At 43.1% G+C, this 22,266-nt stretch overlaps 1 protein-coding gene across 2 annotated transcripts in view; it reads right to left on the reverse strand.

Annotated features, from left to right (window-relative positions):
• Positions 1-10,565: 10,565 nt before the first annotated feature.
• c1qtnf12 (C1q and TNF related 12) overlaps positions 10,566-22,266 on the reverse strand; it is a 29,111-nt gene continuing 17,410 nt past the window's right edge. Inside the window, exons 4-8 of one of the 2 annotated variants that reach the window (XM_042088615.1) lie at positions 20,840-21,021; positions 15,619-15,733; positions 13,704-13,800; positions 11,911-11,989; positions 10,566-11,077 (exon numbers count right to left, since the gene is read on the reverse strand). In XM_042088615.1, the coding sequence (XP_041944549.1) occupies positions 10,979-11,077; positions 11,911-11,989; positions 13,704-13,800; positions 15,619-15,733; positions 20,840-21,021 (572 nt within the window). In that variant the 3' untranslated portion in view covers positions 10,566-10,978. The remainder of the gene's footprint in view (positions 11,078-11,910; positions 11,990-13,703; positions 13,801-15,618; positions 15,734-20,839; positions 21,022-22,266) is intronic. The other variant, XM_042088616.1, reaches the window with a different exon arrangement.

Raw genomic sequence — 22,266 nt, forward strand, 5'->3', positions numbered from 1 at the left:
TGAAAATTCAAAATAGTGGTCACATGCCCCACAGGCAGCTATTTTAACCCTTCTTTCAGCATTTACATTTACATTACATTACATTACATTTAGCAGACACTTCTTGACCAAAGTGACTTACATATGTCAGCTATATTACAATGGATCACATTGTCCCCGGAGCAACTTGGGGTTAAGTGCCTTGCTCAAGGGCACAACGGTGGAAGCCGGGAATTGAACCGACAACTTTCAGGCTACTGCAGGCTAGCCCAGCTCCTTAACCAGCTCCTTAACCACTACACTACCACCGCATGCTAGCCCAGCTCCTTAACCACTACACTACTGCAGGCTAGCCCAGCTCCTTAACCACTACACTACTGCAGGCTAGCCCAGCTCCTTAACCACTACACTACTGCACGCTAGCCCAGCTCCTTAACCACTACACTACCACCGCCCATCACTACACTACCACCGCCGCATATTCAGCAGATGCACACGTTTGGGCTGGGTATCATATTTTCTCCCTAGAAAAGTGTGAATTTCACTAATTTCACTAAGTTTACATTCTTCAAAAAATGACAACCTTCATTGATAAGTAAAGATGTATTTTCAATCATGTTTCTGTATATATAAAATAATGTATATTTTAAAAAAATAGCAAAAATCTGCATGTTGTCCACAGGCAACATTGTACCGTAATGGAATCAGAATAGGCCATACGTGATATAATTTAAGGAATGTTGGGGATTTTTTTACCTATTGTAATGATTTTTACTACTTTTAATTTTAATAATCAGTCATTTAAAATAATTTACATGATGATGATGAAGATATTATTTGTTTATGATAGTGTTCCACAACGGTACAATGTTGCCTGTGGGCAACGGGTGAATATGATATGATACTTTGTTTTACTTTTTTGCGAAAAATAAATAATATTATGGGGTAAAAACTACATAATTCTGTTTATTATTTTGTGGTTTTTTAAAAATAAAATAAAAGAGAGAGTGTGTGTGTGTGTGTGTAGACTGTGTGTTTCTAGCAGTGCTCCTGAGACTGAGAGTAGACTGTGTGTGTTTCTGTGTGGAGTGTGTGTGTGTGTGAGGAGACTGTGTGTGTTTCTGTGTGGAGTGTGTGTGTGTGTGTGGACTGTGTGTTTCTAGCAGTGCTCCTGAGACTGAGAGTAGACTGTGTGTGTTTCTGTGTGGAGTGTGTGTGTGTGTGTGTGTGAGTAGACTGTATCTGTATGTGTGTGAGTAGACTGTGTCTGTAATGGTAAGGTGCCAGGATCATGGAAGGGGGCCCTCATCCATAGAGTACCTAAGAAAGACAACATTCCAAACGACCCATCCACATGGAGGGACATTTCTCTCCTTCCCACCATTTACTAAATATTTATGAAATGTCTGCTTAGTAGACACAGGCATCCTCTCACCCAAACAAAAAGCCTATATAGACAGACAGGGTATGAACGAGCATGTGTTCTGCCTTAAAACTGGAGTGGATGATTTTAAACACGAATCATGTAAACTTTATACTGTATTCCTGGATTTTAGAGATGCCTTTGGAACACTATCACACAAAATGATGCTGAGTGCACTGGAGGAGATCCATCTACCCCAGCCCTTTGTAGACATCATAACGGATGTATATAGGGGATCCTTTCTGCAGGTGATCTGTGGACACCAACTCACAGAGCCCATTCCTCTCCAGGTTGGGATTAAAACAGGCTGCCCCTGGAGTGCGGTGAACTTCATCCTTGCCATTAACCAGTGGCTCAAGTGGCTCTGTCAGTGTGCACCACCTCATACCAGATCCCCAAACCCTGTTCAGGGGTATGCAGACGACGTAGAGATTTCCTCCAGTGATGAGGGCGTCATACATAATATGTTGGCCAGAACAGACGAATTTCTTCGCTGGTCAAAACTGGAGGTAAAACACACAAAGTGCGCAGCACGATATGAGCGACGCAGCGGTGGCAACCGCTGGTATAAAGCCAAATCGGACAAACCCCCCTCCTTCACCCTCATGGGGCAGCCCATCAGAGTCTACCCACGCCATGAGTCATACACCTATCTTGGCCATAACATCAACATTGCAGGTGAGTGGGGGGAGCAGGTACAGGAGCTATGCCATGCCTATAAGAACAGGATCGACCTAATCGACTCCCTGTAGTCATGAAACTGGACGCTATCAGAGAGGTGGCCCTGGCAAAGGTACAACACCTCTTTGCAAACGTCCACATCCCGCAAAATGTCCTACGCGACATGAACAATAAAACCGTCCAGGCTGTCAGAAAATGGCTGGGGTTGAACTCTCACTCTACCCGGGACCTCATCTTCCTCTCACGCAAAGAGGGGGGGCTGGGTGTCCCAAACGTGGAATGGGTATACACTGCCACCAGGCTGACACACATCATCTGCATGCTCAACAATGACGATGCCACTGTCAGAGAGCTAGCCAGAGCTTCCCTCCTGCTGCACATCAGGAAGAGGAAGGTCCCTCTGGCCAAACCAGGCCAGGACAGTTTCCTAGGCTTTAGGAGGAAAAGCAGCGGGAAACTGGACACACAAGCTGCAGGCTTTGGAGTCCGATCAGACTGGCCGGACCTAAATGATCTGTGCAACAGAATGTCAGTCAAATTGGAATGGACACAACACAACTCACACACAGCACCACAGGCATCTGATGCAGTTGTCACAGACTCATCTGTAACAGCAGAGGCTACTGTATATCACAACGAGGCACAACACACACTACAGAATACAACAGCAAGAAGATTCCTTCTTAACATAAAACAAACAGACACCAAACAACACTGGACTGGACTCGGAATGCAGGGAAAGTTGGCATGCCTACACTTTGCCGACCACTCTGTTTCACACTCCATGTTCACAAATGCCGCTGTTGGGGAGGACATCCTCTGTTTCACTATCAAAGCCAGACTGCAGGTGCTACCCACCAAATACAACCTTGCATTATGGTACCCTGCAATCCACCATCCACACTGTATAATGCACTCAGACTCTGACCATCACCTCGAATCAGTTGCCCATATTGTCAATGGCTGTACTATGTACAAAGGACTTTATACTGCACGTCACGACCGGATTGTTAACCTTATTGCTAACACTGTTAAGGATGTACTTCCAGATAATGTGACCATGTACTGTAAATGTAAACATTCACGTATTATGCCAGAATGGTTTAACAGCTCCACTGATGTGTTTTGTTACATCCCTAACACCCCTGATGTTGTGTTTTTAGACCGAGACAGAAGGGAAGTACTTATACTTGAAATAGGATGTGTGTACGATCTCTACATGGACATGGCTTTTAATGACAAAATCATGAAGTACCAACCCATACGGACAAAACTATGTGGTGTTGATCTTTGGCAGCTTGGGGCATGTCCACAAACTTGTTTCCAGTGGGTTAAGGCTGGCAGGGCTCTCCAGCAGAAAAACAAAGCAGCTAGCAAAGTTTTGCTCCATATCTGCAGTTATAGGCAGCCTTGCAGTATGGCACAGGAGATGTTTTTTGTACCCCTGAATACCATTGAGTGACAAAGCCCTATTATATCTCTTGAAATATTTGAATCCTGTCTATTGTAATATGATTTGTGGATTTAAATAAAGAATTAAAGTGTTTCTGTGTGGAGTGTGTGTGTAGACTGTGTGTGAGTAGACTGTGTGTGTGTTTCTGTGTGGAGTGTGTGTGTGTGTGAGTAGACTGTGTGTGTGTTTCTGTGTGGAGTGTGTGTGTGTGTAGACTGTGTGTGTGTGTGAGTAGACTGTGTGTGTGTGTTTCTGTGTGGAGTGTGTGTGTGTGTGTGTGTGTGAGTAGACTGTGTGTGTTTCTGTGTGGAGTGTGTGTGTGAGTAGACTGTGCATGTTTCCAGTGGAATGTTGTTGGCTGTTGCATAACTCAGCGGCACTTCCTGAGTGAGATGCTTGCCTCAGTTTGACTCCTTGGTGAGTTCACCAGTAAAATTCCAAACACTTCCATCTCAAAACACAAGATGGCGCCATTTAGCTGCCTCCCTGCATTTCCTCTTATCACAGCCTGAACCCTGATGCATTAATTCATTTAGTTTTTTATGGAATATTAGAATAATCGGGTGAACCAGAGAAAGACTATTCAGATATCGGGATGAATGAAAATCACTATCACGTGTAGGGACAAACATTGGACATTTTGTCATAACTCATTAAATGCCAAGCTGTTTTCGGAAGCTTTGTCCTAGAGTGCCAGCAATCTAGACCATTGTTGATGATTTTTGTACAGCCATAGCATATTCTGTGTTATAGCTATGAACACATACAATGGCACGTTTAAAAGGTGAGACTTTAAGCTCTCAGTGGGTGCCAACCGTGTATTTCTACACGCCTCTGTTCCTGAGAAATCCCAAGCTAAACAGTGGCTAGTTTTCATCAAAATTGCTGTTTTTTTCTAGAAATGGAGATATAACGTCTTTCATGAAATATTAAGTGTTGCCTGTAAACTTTCCGGGAAGTGATCAGTGAGACCTGGCGAGACTGCCACCTAGTGATAGACCCACTAAAATGGCCTGGTTTTGACCTGACATGCATGCGTCACTGATTCGACCCAAAGCGGCAACCGAGTTATGATAAAATGTCCAGATAAAATGTCCAGATTGTGCGTTTTCATGAGTTTTCGATTGTCATATATTTAATTTCCATTCATCACAGAGTTCCCAAAATCACATATAAGGTGTGTTAGAGTGTCTAGTTTTGTAATTTAAAAAAAAGCTAAAAACGTAATATTACGTTTTTGGCACTCAATGAGTTAATGGTCTTAATGAGGAACTTGGCCTCTCATGTTTTTTATAATCCACACTTTGGGGTACCTGTATAAATGTTGGGTCTGTATGTATATTTATTTTCTATACCTTTACATGTACTTCTTCTTTGAAGTTGTTAAATGTATATTTTTTATATTTATATATATATATATATAGATATATATATATATATATATATATATATATATATATATATATATATATATATATTAGGGATGTCAATCGATTAAAACATTTAATCAAATTAATTACATACTCTGTGATTAATTAATCTAAATTAATCGCATATATAATTTTTACTGTGAAAGTATTTTAAATATTTAAATTCAAATTAATCATTGAATAATCAGCATTAGTGACATTAAAGTTCAAAAACTCTTTTATTATTATTTTCACTGTTCAAATAATGGCCATAATATTCTATGATATGACCTAATAGGCTGAGAAAATAAATTCAAAAGTGCTTCAGTAAGAAGTTTTTTTTTCACATACAAGGCATTTCAGGCCACAGATATAACCTAGGGGACACAATAAAAAAAAATAACACTTCCCTCAATGTCAACACTATTTCTTTACATTGATGTGCGACTTTAGAGTTGACGAACTCCGGTCATATGCAAATTCCTTGCTGCAGACATGGCAGAGGACTTTATTTTAATCAACATTTTATTTTTATCAACACCATCAGGCCGTTTTTTAAGAGTAAATGTTCCAATCAATGATCTAGGCAGCACATTTTCTTCTCTCTCCTTCATTTTACAGTCTAATGGTTACTGACTAGAACGGCTCGGGGTCAAAGGTCATACGGAATTGATTAATCTGCACTATCTTTTTAATCAGTTATTTTTTCTCAAATTAATTAATCAAAATGAATCAGTTATTCTGACAGCCCTAATATATATATATATACACAAATATATATATTGACAGCCCTAATATATATATATATATATATACACAAATATATATATTGACAGCCCTAATATATATATATATATATATATATATATATATATATATACACACAAATATATATATTGACAGCCCTAATATATATATATATATATATATATATATATATATATATATATATATATATATATATATATACACACAAATATATATATTGACAGCCCTAATATATATATATATATATTAGTATTTTCCTTTTGGTGCTTTGTTTTTTCCCCTTTTCTGTCTACATCTTCTACATACACAGGCTTACACAGGACTGGTTAATTGATGTACCACACCCACCTAGGCCAGTAACCAATGCTTTGAAAGATGTTAGTATCTGACTCTTTAAAATCTGTACATCATTGCCATTGACTGTTTGACTCTGAAGAAGACGCATGGGCGTCGAAATGTTAGTTAGTTTGCACAAATAAAAACACGTTAAGCATTGAGTGCTCCGGTCCTGCTCCTTGAGCATTGAGTGCTCCGGTCCTGCTCCTTGTTAAGCATTGAGTGCTCCGGTCCTGCTCCTTGTTAAGCATTGAGTGCTCCGGTCCTGCTCCTTGAGCATTGAGTGCTCCGGTCCTGCTCCTTGTTAAGCATTGAGTGCTCCGGTCCTGCTCCTTGAGCATTGAGTGCTCCGGTCCTGCTCCTTGTTAAGCATTGAGTGCTCCGGTCCTGCTCCTTGAGCATTGAGTGCTCCGGTCCTGCTCCTTGAGCTTTGAGTGCTCCGGTCCTGCTCCTTGTTAAGCATTGAGTGCTCCGGTCCTGCTCCTTGAGCATTGAGTGCTCCGGTCCTGCTCCTTGTTAAGCATTGAGTGCTCCGGTCCTGCTCCTTGAGCATTGAGTGCTCCGGTCCTGCTCCTTGAGCTTTGAGTGCTCCGGTCCTGCTCCTTGTTAAGCATTGAGTGCTCCGGTCCTGCTCCTTGAGCATTGAGTGCTCCGGTCCTGCTCCTTGTTAAGCATTGAGTGCTCCGGTCCTGCTCCTTGAGCATTGAGTGCTCCGGTCCTGCTCCTTGTTAAGCATTGAGTGCTCCGGTCCTGCTCCTTGGCTCCTGTTAGACCTTGGACCTCCCTTCTTGACTTCTGCGTCCTGTTCCGTGAGCACCAACCAGGCTGAAGATTTTTTGAGATGAAAAAAGAGCAGGGGGTCTTTAGGACCCAGAGAAGAGGCATTGGTTTAGGCGGGAAACGGTTCCAGTGCTGAAACACACTTGATAGATAGATAGATACTTTTATTAATCCCCAAGGAGAAATTTGTGCTCTGCATTTTACCCATCCAGGGTTCGTGTACAACACACCCACACACACAGTGTACACCCATTCACAGTGATGGGCAGTAGCCTCGCTACTTGTAGCATAGCTACTACAGTAGCTTAACTACATTTGTCAGTAGCTTGGCAGTAACGTCGCTATTTACGAAACCAAGTAACTTTTCAGTAGCTAAGCTCTTTTATTGATCAAGTAGCGCAGTAGCGTTCTCGAAAGCTAATTTCTCCTGGACATGTCTGACATTTCACACATAAGAGCGTTTCCCTGCAGCCATCAAACACATAAATTAGGAAAACAGGATGTTTCTGTGTCGACGACAACACGAAACGAGCAACAAGCCCATGCGTAGGCCTACAGACTAATGTTCACGGTGACGACACACCACAGTAAGTGACACACACACACACACACACATACATACAGACACTGGAGGGAAAAGACAGAATGACAGAGAGCCAAAGATCCGTTGAAGAACATGAACATGTTACACCGTGGCCATACCTTCAAAAGTACGTCACTTTAGTCGAGACCAGCGAAAACAAATATATTTTCAGATGCCTTCTGTGTAATCCAAAGAAAAAGTTCCTGTCGACGTCAACGACATCCAACACTTGAATTTTCCCTTGGGGATCAATAAAGTATCTATCTATCTATCTATCTATCTATCTAACCATACGAATACACGTTCAGGTGACTGAATTTCATTGAACTACCGTTTTTCTATTTTGCATCAACGAATAAAATTAAGCTTAAATCAGCTAACAAAACGAATTAAGTAGGAGAGAGGTGGGAGGATGGAATAACTGATGAAGTTCAAACAGTTAGATAAAACAGTAAAGTAGCTATAATGTAGCCTATCAAGCTACTTTTGACAGTTTGTAACTTAGCTTGCTACATTTTTATGGGTGGTAGCTTCTGTGTAGCTGAATTTATTGTAGAGTAGCTGGTAGCTTAGCTCACTACACACACACACTGTCTGACAGACACACAGACTTACTTACTCTCAAACACATGTGCCAAAACACTTACCATCAGCCCACTCACACACACACACACACACACTCATACACGCAGTCCACAAAAAACACACTTACTCACTCACAAACACAAAGAAACAGACACATGCACATACACACACACACACGCTAGCAGTAATGATAAAACTGCATACACAAACATGCACACACTCAGACTCACAAGCAGAGACCTCCACTGGCACCACCCTCCAGGGCTTGCTCAACTTCAGTTGGAATAGCTCCAATACAGAGGGGAGTGTGTGTGTGTGTGTGGATTAGAGATGACTAAGCTTCTGTCATCAGAGCGGGGAGTATTTAGCTAATTACTACCTAGTGTGGATCCCTGAATCCCCCAACAGCATATTACCCAACAAGCTCCCCTGCAGGGCAACAATACACACATACATACACTACACTACACACACACACACACTACACATACACACCCCTGCAGTGCAACAATGCAAACACATGCTGAATGGGGTAGTGTGGGCTAACATGCTAAATGGGGTTAAGGGCCTTGTGAGGTTTAGGCTAACAGAATGGGGTTTAGGGCCTTGTGAGGTCTAGGATAACATGCTGAAGGGGGTTTAGGGCCTTGTGTGTTGTGGGCTAACATGCTGAATGGGGTTTAGGGCCTTGTGTGGCGTAGGCTAACATGCGGAATGGGGTTTAGGGCCTTGTGAGGTGTAGGCTAACATGCTAAATGGGGTTTAGGGCCTTGTGAGGTTTAGGCTAACATGCTAAATGGGGTTTAGGGCCTTGTGAGGTTTAGGCTAACATGCTGAATGGGGTTTAGGGCCTTGTGTGTTGTGGGCTAACATGTTGAATGGGGTTTAGGGCCTTGTGAGGTTTAGGCTAACATGCTGAATGCATGAGAGAGATCCTGGCCTGTGCAGGTGCAGCTGAACTGCTTTTAGATAGATAGATACTTTATTGATCCCCAAGGGGAAATAGATAGATAGATAGATACTTTATTGATCCCCAAGGGGAAATAAATAGATAGATAGATACTTTATTGATCCCCAAGGGGAAATAGATAGATAGATAGATAGATAGATACTTTATTGATCCCCAAGGGGAAATTCAAGCTGTTGATCATGTTGTTCATGTTGGTCATATGGACGGAGGAGACACACTTTGGCACAGGACCTGTTTTATTATAAGTGTTCCTTGATATATATAACACAACATACTGCAGAATATATTAGAGCACTCTAAACATTCATAGATTCATTCAAACATTTGTATGGAGATTTCTGAGTGGTATCATTTGAATTTATATAGACATTGGATACATTTCTGATATTTTATTTAAATTAATGCATACCGGTACTATTTGCATATAAATTGAAACATTGTGGTATAAAAATACATGAAACATTTCATGAGAAGCCCAGTTAGCAGAGCTGGTCAAACATGACTACTCTATGGAGTTACACTTGGTGCTCAGAGGTCCTGTGGTGCAGTCCATGTGTGTGTGTGTGTGTATATACAGCTGATGCACTGTTGGTGGTGTGTGTTTTCATAACATTGATAAAGACCATTGCTCTACATTTCACATTAAGTCATGGGCTCTTTACAGTAATGGAGGTGTCTATGTGTTTAAGGGAGGTGTCTATGTGTTGAAGGGAGGTGGCTATGTGTTGAAGGGAGGTGTCTATGTGTTTAAGGGAGGTGGCTATGTGTTGAAGGGAGGTGTCTATGTGTTTAAGGGAGGTGGCTATGTGTTGAAGGGAGGAGTCTGTATGTGTTGAAGGGAGGTGTCTATGTGTTGAAGGGAGGTGGCTATGTGTTGAAGGGAGGTGTCTATGTGTTGAAGGGAGGTGGCTATGTGTTGAAGGGAGGTGTCTATGTGTTGAAGGGAGGTGTCTATGTGTTGAAGGGAGGTGGCTATGTGTTTAACCCTTAAAGGAGTACCGTCACATGGAATGTTGAGAAATTAACGTTCTAAAGAATATCTGGGTTCATTGAATTCAACATAGAATTTTAGAACCTTCAATTGTTGCGGAACTTAGAACGTTCAAAAACCTACACCTTTAAGGGTTAAGGGAGGTGGCTATGTCTTGAAGGGAGGTGGTTGTGTCTCTTGGTGTTGACTTTAAGTGTATGTGTGTGTTGAGTGTGTGTGTGTGTGTGTGTGTGTGTTGAGAGTATGTGTGTGTTGAGTGTATGTGTGTGTTGAGAGTATGTGTGTGTGTGTGTTGAGAGTATGTGTGTGTGTTGAGTGTATGTGTGTGTTGAGTGTATGTGTGTGTTGAGAGTATGTGTGTGTTGAGTGTATGTGTGTGTTGAGAGTATGTGTGTGTTGAGAGTATGTGTGTGTTGAGAGTATGTGTGTGTGTGTGTTGAGAGTATGTGTGTGTGTTGAGTGTATGTGTGTTGAGAGTATGTGTGTGTTGAGTGTATGTGTGTGTTGAGAGTATGTGTGTGTTGAGAGTATGTGTGTGTGTGTGTTGAGAGTATGTGTGTGTGTGTGTTGAGAGTATGTGTGTGTTGAGAGTATGTGTGTGTGTGTGTTGAGAGTATGTGTGTGTGTGTGTTGAGAGTATGTGTGTGTTGAGTGTATGTGTGTTGAGAGTATGTGTGTGTTGAGTGTATGTGTGTGTTGAGAGTATGTGTGTGTTGAGAGTATGAGGCTGTGGGTATTTGAAGTTATAGGAGTTCTTTATGTTCAGCAACCGAATGCAACATGGTCATATCATTCAGACCACATGTCATATGGATGATCTCAAACTGATCTCATATCATATAGATGGTCTCATACTGATCTCATATCATATGGATGGTCTCATACTGATCTCATATCATATGGATGGTCTCATACTGATCTCATATCATATGAATAATCTCACGCCCTGCATCCCACAGGCTGAGGCGCGGCAGCTCGGCTGAAGCTGCGAAGCTGAAACGGGTCCTGGAAGTGTCCAGACTACAAGCCCAGCAGAAGGCCGGTGAAGTCCGATCCTGCCTGGACCGTGATGGGAGACGCCGACTCATTGACCACGAACACAGACACGTACTGCCCCACCTGAGGAAGACAGGGGGCACTTAACACACACGTACTGCCCCATGGGGCACTTAACACACACAAACTGCCCCACCTGAGGAAGACAGGGGGCACTTAACACACACAAACTGCCCCACCTGAGGAAGACAGGGGGCACTTAACACACACAAACTGCCCCACCTGAGGAAGACAGGGGGCACTTAACACACACGTACTGCCCCATGGGGCACTTAACACACACAAACTGCCCCACCTGAGGAAGACAGGGGGCACTTAACACACACAAACTGCCCCACCTGAGGAAGACAGAGAGCACTTAACACACACAAACTGCCCCACCTGAGGAAGACAGGGGGCACTTAACACACACAAACTGCCCCACCTGAGGAAGACAGGGGGCACTTAACACACACAAATCACAGGAGCAAGAAAGAGGAAGCGAGATTCACAGCACCACAACCACAACACTTTCAATCTGTCTAGACACACACACACACACACACACACACACACTTTCAATATGTCTAGACACACACAACCACAACACTTTCAATCTGTCTAGACACACACACACACACACACTTTCAATATGTCTAGACACACACAACCACAACACTTTCAATATGTCTAGACACACACACACACACACACACTTTCAATATGTCTAGACACACACACACACACACTTTCAATATGTCTAGACACACACACACACTTTCAATATGTCTAGACACACACACACACACACTTTCAATATGTCTAGACACACACACACACACACACACTTTCAATATGTCTATGAGTGTGATAGCTTCAAATAGGGTTCATGTGACTACACACACACACACACACACCTGTAGCTCCAGAAGTCCATGGACACACACGGTGAAGAAATGTCCCTTGCCCTCTAGGCTGGCCACCATCTCCAGGGATCTGCAGGTTAGAGTTGGACTCTGTAAGAGAGCGGTGGTGTGGTGTGTGTGTGTGAGTGAGTGAGTGTGTGTGTGTGTGTGTATGTATGTGAGTGTGTGTGTGTATGAGTGTGTGTATGTATGTGAGTGTGTGTGTATGTGAGTTTGTATGTGTGTCTGTGTGTCTGTGTGTGTGTGTGTGTGTGTGAGTGTGTGTGTGTGTATGTGAGTGTGTGGTATTCAGTTAGGTTGTTTGACTTAATTCTCTCATGATTTCTGGGTTTCCTTTCTGACATAGCCCAGGTACGTCTGGATCCACTTGCACACACACACAGACTCACACACATACACACACACACTCACAGATGGACACACATGACACACACTCACAAACTCACACATACACACAAACACACACTCACAGATACACACACACACTCACAGATACACACACACACACACATACACACACTCATAGATACACAGTGACTCCATCTGCTCTGAATCATCGTACCTCCAACCTGCCACTGAACAGCCAATCACTGGAACGCTTGGCATTGGTCATCCTATTACTGGTTAGCCTATCACTGGTTAGCCTGGCATTGGTCAGCCTGTCATTGGCCAACCTATCACTAGCCCACCTGTCATTGGTCAGCCTATCACTGGCTAGCCCGTTGTTGGACAGCCTATAACTTTGCAGCAAGGTGATTGGCCAGCCAGTGCATCAAGGTGACTAGCCTGTGATTGGTCTGACTGTCGGTATTTAACGCTGGTCTCTTATACTGTCCGTATTTAACGCTGGTCTCTTATACTGTGCATATTTAACGCTGGTCTCTTATCTTGTCCGTATTTAACGCTGGTCTCTTATATTGTCCGTATTTAAAGCTGGTCTCTTATCTCTTATATTGTCCGTATTTAATGCTGGTCTCTTATACTGTCCGTATTTAATGGTCTCTTATACTGTCCGTATTTAACGCTGGTCTCTTATACTGTCCGTATTTAACGCGGGTCTCTTATATTGTCCGTATTTAACGCTGGTCTCTTATCTCTTATATTGAATGTATTTAACGCTGGTCTCTTATATTGTCAGTATTTAACGCTGGTCTCTTATATTGTCCGTATTTAACGCTGGTCTCTTATATTGTCCGTATTTAATGGTCTCTTATACTGTCCGTATTTAACGCTGGTCTCTTATACTGTCGGTGTAGTAGGTGACACACTGACTTTATTCCTGCACTGGACTTATTTGCACCATCACCATGACACACACTTCATAGAGCACCTTACCACTGCATACTGAATCACAAGGTCAGTCCCTGCCCTGTCACTGCAAGCGCCTCATGCTTATACATCGTTAGTACATTCATGTAGATGTTTGATTTAATATCTTTTACTGTCCTTATTAGTCATATGGATTTGATCATTCTGTGTATGTTGTAGTGCATTTTGTGTGTTATGTCTTAAGCTACTGGGACCTTAAATTTCCTCTTGGGGATCAATAAAGTATTTATCTATCTATCTATCTATCTATCTATCCATCTATCTAGTAAGGTGTGTGAGTGGTCAGCCTCTGACATCATTAATAAGTCATAGTGTGTGTGTGTGTGCGTGTGTGTGTGTGTGTGTGTGTGCTGTTTTGTGTGTATGTGAGTTTCTCTGTGTGGGTGTGTGTGTGGTTTTGTGTGTGTGTGTGTATGCGTGTGTATGTGTATTTGTGTGTGTGTGTGATTACTTACATGTGTCTGTTGCACAGGGACTCGAGGCAGATGTGAACAAGTACATGCTCCTGTGGTCTCAGCTGACCTCTGCTTCTGAGTGTTTCACTTTGATCTGCTGATACACACACACACACACGACTGGCATAAGTTTCCATTTAAGCTAAACAGCAGATCCAGATCTCCCGTCTGGCTGACTCACAGCCTGTCTGGTCGTAACCTCTGTGGCTGCGTGTCTTGTGTGTGTGTGTGTGTGTTTCTGGTCGTAACCTTTGTGGATGCGTGTCTTGTGTGTGTGTGTGTCTGTGTGTGTTTGTCTGGTCGTAACCTCTGAGGCTGCATCTCTTCAGTGGGGCAGAGAGCTGTTTTCAACAGGCAGACACACACACGCACACACACACACACACACACAGTCTAACATTTCAGGGTAGCAGCATGCTGGCGTGTGCACTTTCCTCTATTGCCGCAGACTTCCTGGATGGCAGAATGAGTCATAGAGCTTCTGCAGGATTCACAGATCTGATTCAGAGATTCAGATGCCACTGGGCTCTCTGCAGCACTTGGGCCTGGCCTACTACACCTGGCCTACTACACCTGGCCTACTACACCTGACCTACTACACCTGGCCTACTACACCTGGCCTACTACACCTACTACACCTGGCCTACTACACCTGGCCTACTACACCTGGCCTACTACACCTACTACACCTGGCCTACTACACCTGGCCTACTACACCTGACCTACTACACCTGGCCTACTACACCTGGCCTACTACACCTAGTACACCTGGCCTGGCCTACTACACCTGACCTACTACACCTGGCCTACTACACCTGACCTACTACACCTGGCCTACTACACCTGGCCTACTACACCTGGCCTGGCCTACTACACCTGCCCTACTATACCTACTACACCTGGCCTACTACACTACTACACCTGGCCTACTACACCTACTACACCTGGCCTACTACACCTGACCTACTACACCTGGCCTACTACACCTACTACACCTGGCCTGGCCTACTATACCTGGCCTACTACACTACTACACCTGGACTACTACACCTGGCCTACTACACCTGGCCTACTACACCTACTACACCTGGCCTACTACACCTGGCCTACTACACCTACTACACCTGGCCTACTACACCTACTACACCTGGCCTTCTACACCTACTACACCTGGCCTACTACACCTACTACACCTGGACTACTACACCTGGCCTACTACACCTGGCCTACTACACCTACTACACCTGGCCTACTACACCTGGCCTTCTACACCTACTACACCTGGCCTACTACACCTGGCCTACTACACCTACTACACCTGGCCTACTACACCTACTAAACCTGGCCTACTACACCTGGCCTACTACACTACTACACCTGGCCTACTACACCTGGCCTTCTACATGGATACAGCTGTCTGTCTGTGTAGCTTAACCCATATGCTAGGTGTTCATGGAGTAGTGTGGACTAAACTAGAGGACACACACACACACACACACACACACACACACACCTCTGCTGATGTGCAGGTTGGTGAAGAGCTGGTAGATGTCACACACACACACACACACCTCTGCTGATGTACAGGTTGGTGGAGAGCTGGTAGATGTCACACACACACACACACACCTCTGCTGATGTGCAGGTTGGTGGAGAGCTAGTAGATATCACACACACACACCTCTGCTGATGTGTAAGTTGGTGGAGAGCTAGTAGATATCACACACACACACACACACCTCTACTGATGTGTAAGTTGTTGGAGAGCTAGAAGATATCACACACACACACACACCTCTGCTGATGTGTAAGTTGGTGGAGAGCTAGTAGATATCACACACACACACACACACACCTCTGCTGATGTGCAGGTTGGTGGAGAGTTGGTAGATATCACACACACACACACACACACCTCTGCTGATGTGCAGGTTGGTGGAGAGCTGGTAGATGCCGGTCAGTGGTGCGGTGAAGCGTCCAGAGGAGAGGTCAAGTCCCGCCCCCCTCACAAAGCCGCCTTTCGCCATTGGCTGTTAAGACATCGGGATTAAACACGTTAGTAGAGGCCAGTACTGACCATCACAGGGTGAAATGGAAACGACTTCAAGACCAGCAAGATTTGATCCTAAAAGAGAGTATCTGATTTTCAGACAGTAAACAGACATTAAAGAGCTCTTTCACCTAGAGTGCTCACACACACACACACATTAAAGAGCTCTTTCACCTAGAGTGCTCACACACACACACACACACACACACACACACACACACATTAAAGAGCTCTTTCACCTAGAGCGCTCACACACACACACATTAAAGAGCTCTTTCACCTAGAGTGCTCACCACACAGGATCTGTGTGTGTGTGTGAGAGGGCAGACTTGAACTTATTTAGGCCATGGGGATGAGGAGGCGGGAACCAGTCTACACACACACACACACACACATACACACACACGCACACATACACACACACATACGCACACATCACACACACACACACACACACCAGTCAGTAGTAGCCAGCTACTCCAACACTGAAGTTATCATTTTAGGGGATTTTAATAGTGATTGGTCATCTGCTCAACCTTTTAAACCCCTCTAAGCCAACCACTATTAATTTATTTTTTTCAAACAAACCAGATAAAATTACTGTCAGTGGAGTCTTTGAGCTCGGGGTTAGTGACCACTGTCCTACTGCTTGTGTTAGGGACACTCATCTGAAGAACGCCCCCCCCCCCCCCCCCCCCGCATCATTACAAAGAGGAACCTGAGGCATTCCGATGACCAAGCCTTTTCGAGTGACTTGTATGGCAGCAGCATTCACCGTACAAGCGAATTTGCAGATGTTGAGCCCTTTTCACTGATGTCTTTCTTTCGGTTGTTAATACTCATGCCCCCCTTAAGAAGTTTAGAGTAAAGAACAGATCGAATCCCTGGTTCTCATCAGAACCGCAGCCGTACTTCCATCCAGAAATACTCTAATAATAGCTCTGGCCAGACACCCCAACTCTGACACTGATTGGGCCTTCTTCAGAAAAAATAGAAATAAATGTGCAGCAATGGTGAGGCAACTTTCACCAACTATCCACCAACTCCACCTATCCAACTATCCAACTATCCACCTATCCCCTCAACTTGCTCTCCAGCTCTTACTCAAACCCTACACTCTTCTGGAGCTTTCAAATCTATTGGTGGTACTGTAACTCTTCTGGAAAGCTTTCAAATCTATTGGTGGTACTGTAACTCAACTGCCTCACTACCAAGCTCTGTGATGACTGACTCCTGTAGCTTTTAAGACCCATTAGAAATTTGTTCTGCCTTTCACAAACACTTCGCTGTAGCCGGCCACATCTTTGAGAAGAATGTAAGCAAGTCTTACAATTTAAACCACAATCCTGACAACGCCACCTCTTTAAGTACAGGTGAAGAACACACTAATCCCGGCGCAGTGAGCTGCCTGCATCAACAGCGGCGCTCTGGGAGCAGAGAGGGGTTAGGTGTCTTGCTCAAGGGCACTTCAGCCGTGCCTACTGGTCGGGGTTCGAACCGGAAACCCTCCGGTTACAGGTCCGAAGTGCTAACCAGTAGGCCACGGCTGCCCCAATTAGACCCACATCAATCCGGTTTCAGAGCACAACATAGTACAATCACAGCTGCGACCCGGGTCACCTATCTGCTCTGCCCGGGTCACCAATGTAACGATATCTGCTCTGGATAGTAGGAGGCACAGTGCTGCACTTTTTGTAGATCTTTCCAAAGCTTTTGATACTGTGGATCACAATTTACTCTTACAAAAATTAAATGCCATTGGGTCTGACTCTAATACCTGCAAATTGTTTCACAGTTATCTTAACGAGAGATTCCAATGTGTAAAGTTAGGAGCAAGTAAATCAGACTTCCTGCCTCTAACGAAGGGTGTCCCACAGGGGTCTGTCTTCGGACCTGTCCTCTTTCCCATCTACATTAATGACATCATATCTTTCCTCAATGTCCACCTCTATGCCGACGATACCATAATATACTGTATTGCTGATTCTATTAAACTTGCACTCGATCATTTGCAATTAGTTTTCAATGCCCTGCAAGAAGCCCTCTTTAAACGTAAGCTAGTATTAAATGCAAATAAAACTAAATTTATGTTATTCTCTCGATCAAAAAACATTGACTCTAGTTTATGCACACTGAATGGTGTTACAATAACATTGAGCAGGTATCAGTCTATATCGGTATATCCACACACACACAGCACAGGGAAAACACTCACAAATCACACACACACACACACACATCCACAGACACACACACAGCACAGGGAAAACACTCACAAATCACACACTCACAGCACACACACACAGAACAACCACTCAGGAAAAATATTTACAAATCACACACAATTGTAAACTGGTAAGAAGACTGATGATGATATGGCTGCACAACATTAGGCTAGGCTATAATTAGAAACCAAATGTGATTAGCACAACATTAGGCTAGGCTATAATTATAAACCAAATGTGATTAGCACAACATTAGGCTAGGCTATAATTATAAACCAAATGTGATCATCCTACAGGCTGTTGTGAAAGCCCATTGAGTGTGGAGAGCTGTGCGGTGTTACAGTTTGATAGTGCAGATTATTGACACAGGTTCTGCACCCTGGTGTGCGTGTGTGTTTGAGACGGGACAGACAGAAGAAGAGAAGGTGGAGCTCCCACATTGGACCAATATGAAGCCATGCCCATCACATAAAGCCCCTCCCACTCAGTACAAAGCCCCTCCTACCCAACGCAACTGACCCAATACAAAGCCCCTCCCACCCAACGCAACTGGGCTTTTAGAGATTATTTATAAACTTGTGAAAACACTGATTTGTAATCATTTGATTGACCCACCTGCAATCTGCAATTTTATCTGGTAAGCTGACCCGAATTTGCCCAACCCAAAGGTCACTGGTTGACCTGCTCATCACTGGTAAGTTGCTAGGTTACGGGGACGCTGGCGAGACACGCCGCTCTGTCTGGCATCATGTTTTTGTTTGTTTTTAAGTAATGTTCGTAATTTTATGTAATGTCATCTTTATTTTTTGTATTGGTTTGTCTAGTTAAATGTTTTCCCTATTTATTTACGCTATTTTTGATAGTTTTCGTGTTATTCTTAGTCCTTTTTACTGCTTCTAAGTCAGCTGATGTCGTTGACATTTGTCCATTGGGAGCTTGCTATGGCTAGCTTTTGCCCTAGCTGGGCATCGGACATCCTTCCATCTATCCGTGAGCGGTGCAGCACTTCACTGTCTGGTCGAGGGGATCTCTCGGGACAGCTGGACCTAGGCTACTCTGCGAAAGATCTGCCGTGCCCGCCGAGCTGTTGCTGACCTGCGAGCTGCCATGCCAACTGCAGACTAACTGGGCCTCTGACATCCTTCCATCCATCTGTGAACAGTGCACTTCACTGTCTGGTCGAGGGGATCTCTCGGGACAGCTGGACCTAGGCTAGCTACTCTGCGAAAGATCTGCCGCGACCGCCGAGCTGTTGCTGACCTGCGAGCTGCCTTGCCAACTGCAGACTAACGTTAACGGTGAAGAGCTGCAATCTCACGGAGCAACAAACGGTCGCTGTTAAGTCCACCGAATTGTGGATCTACACGATCGCCCACTACTTTGGACTGTGCTTCCAGTCATCTCCAGACAAGGCAGTCTACAAGGCCTAGCTTCTAACGTTAACGTTATCTCCAGACTGCCAGTGAATTCACCGGGTTGGTCAATTGCTAAAGAACTTTGTTGGCATTGCATCGGTTGTGAAGACACAGCTCTGTGCGCAGTTTTCACGGATCATCATTGCCCTTGGACATTTTCAGCTGGTTTGGAAATGTGACTAATTTTAACATCACTTTTCCCCCTTTTTTAAATATATTTTCTTTTTTATTTGTTTATTTGTTGTCTGTCTTGGTGTCACGGGTACACTGGCGACACGCCGCTTCGTCCGGCATTTGTTTTTTTTTTGTATTTGTTATTTTTTAAATGTATTTGTCATGTCTTGATGTCATGGGTACGCTGGCGACTATGCCGCTCCATCCGGCATCTTTTGTCTTGTTAATGTGTCTTGTTTGTGGAGCGCTTTGGGTTGCACTATGTGCATGTTAAATGCGCTTTAAAAATAAATCTGACTTGACTTGACGTGCATACACAGTATGTTAACTTCATCTGGTTTATGCCATTTCTAGGCTTGAATGCTTGACCTCTTCAGACAGATAGATAGATAGATACTTTATTCTTCAGACAGCTAAAATCCTGTAGTTTCTTTGAAAACAATCAGAATAATTGTTTGAAGTACTTCCACAGAGTTAGAGGCTAGAATATTGTTTTCTAGTTAGTTAGTATTTGGATTGTATAAATTGGATTAATATTAGTATTTGGATTGTATAAATTGGATTGGATAAAACAACATGGCTATTCTATTTCTATGGATTCTTGTGTATATGTCACGACCAAATATGCTGCATCTACACAGTGCTAAGGGTATACACTACGGCACTACTATGTTTAGAGTAGTAGAATGTTTAGAGTTTGCTGCACCTACACAGTGCTAAGGGTATACACTACACAGTGCTAAGGGTATACACTACACAGTGCTACACAGTGCTAAGGGTATACACTACACAGTGCTAAGGGTATACACTACACAGTGCTAAGGGTATACACTACACAGTGCTACACAGTGCTAAGGGTATACACTACACAGTGCTAAGGGTATACACTACACAGTGCTAAGGGTATACTCTACACAGTGCTAAGGGTATACACTACGGCTAGAAGGCAGGGAAGCAGCGGAGGGGGAGGGAGCATTTTTGATTAAATTTAATTGAAACATAGTAAGATTAATTTGACAATGTAAATCAATATATATATTGTACATATTGTACATAAAAAAAGGTTGTCATGTATGGATTCCCAAGAGTCCAAGCTTTCAAATGGTGTATAATATATTACTATGCTACATAGCAATATGGATGCAATATGGATGGAATACAATTGATTAGGAATGTTGGGGGGAGGTGGGGGATGTGTACCGTGGGCGTGGGGTACTCGTAATATGTGGTTAGGAATGGGGTGTGTGTGTGTGTGTGTGTTTTCATACATACTATCTGAAAGTTGTGCATCTCTGCCATGCCTCTCTTCTCCACTATGATTGGCTGTTTTAGTTTGCAGTGGAAGGCCTCCTCGATCCGCCGCAGATACATTGTGTCTCCCAGGGCAACCAGTCCTGCCGAGGGGGTGGGGCTTGTTCCTCCCTCAACTGCCAGCTCCCTCCGCTGCGTCGCCTCTGATTGGACAAACACACACTGACATCATTCATTCATTATTTCTGTGACAAGTATGTATGTTGTGTAATAGTGTGTTTAGAGTACTAGTGTGTTTAGAGTAGTAAGGCTTTGAGTAGTAGAATGTTTAGAGTAGTAGAATGTTTAGAGTAGTAGTGTTTAGAGTAGAGTAGTAGTGTTTAGAGTAGTAGAATGTTTAGAGTAGTAGAATGTTTAAAGTAGTAGTGTTTAGAGTAGAGTAGTAGTGTTTAGAGTAGTAGTGTTTAGAGTAGTAGAATGTTTAGAGTAGTAGTGTTTAGAGCAGTGAAGTGTTTACAGTAGTAGAATGTTTAGAGTAGTAGTGTTTAGAGTAGTAGAATGTTTAAAGTAGTAGAATGTTTAGAGTAGTAGAATGTTTAAAGTAGTAGAATGTTTAGAGTAGTAGTGTTTAGAGTAGTAGAATGTTTAGAGAAGTAGTGTTTAGAGAAGTAGTGTTTAGAGTAGTAGAATGTTTAAAGTAGTAGAATGTTTAGAGTAGTAGTGTTTAGAGTAGTAGAATGTTTAAAGTAGTAGAATGTTTAGAGTAGTAGTGTTTACAGTAGTAGAATGTTTAGAGTAGTAGTGTTTAGAGTAGTAGAATGTTTAAAGTAGTAGAATGTTTAGAGTAGTAGTGTTTACAGTAGTAGAATGTTTAGAGTAGTAGTGTTTAGAGTAGTAGAATGTTTAGAGTTGTGAAGTGTTTAGAGTAGTAGTGTTTAGAGTAGTGAAGTGTTTAGAGTAGTAGTGTTTAGAGTAGTAGTGTTTAAAATAGAGTAGTAGTGTTTAGAATAGTAGTGTTTAGAGTAGTAGAATGTTTAGAGTAGTAGTGTTTAGAGTAGTGAAGTGTTTAGAGTAGTGAGGTGTTTAGAGTAGTAGTGTTTAGAATAGTAGTGTTTAGAGTAGTAGAATGTTTAGAATAGTAGTGTTTAGAGTAGTGAAGTGTTTAGAGTAGTGAGGTGTTTAGAATAGTAGTGTTTAGAGTAGTAGTGTTTAGAGTAGTGAGGTGTTTAGAGTAGTAGTGTTTAGAGTAGTGAGGTGTTTAGAGTAGTGGTGTTTAGAGTAGTAGTGTTTAGAGTAGTAGAATGTTTAGAGTAATGAAGTGTTTAGAGTAGTAGTGTTTAGAATAGTAAAATGTTTAGAGTAGTGAAGTGTTTAGAGTAGTAGTGTTTAGAATAGTAAAATGTTTAGAGTAGTAGAATGTTTAGAGTAGTAGTGTTTAGAGTAGTAGT

The sequence above is a fragment of the Alosa sapidissima genome, chromosome 4 (assembly GCF_018492685.1).
Source record: "Alosa sapidissima isolate fAloSap1 chromosome 4, fAloSap1.pri, whole genome shotgun sequence".
Classification (NCBI taxonomy): domain Eukaryota; kingdom Metazoa; phylum Chordata; class Actinopteri; order Clupeiformes; family Clupeidae; genus Alosa; species Alosa sapidissima.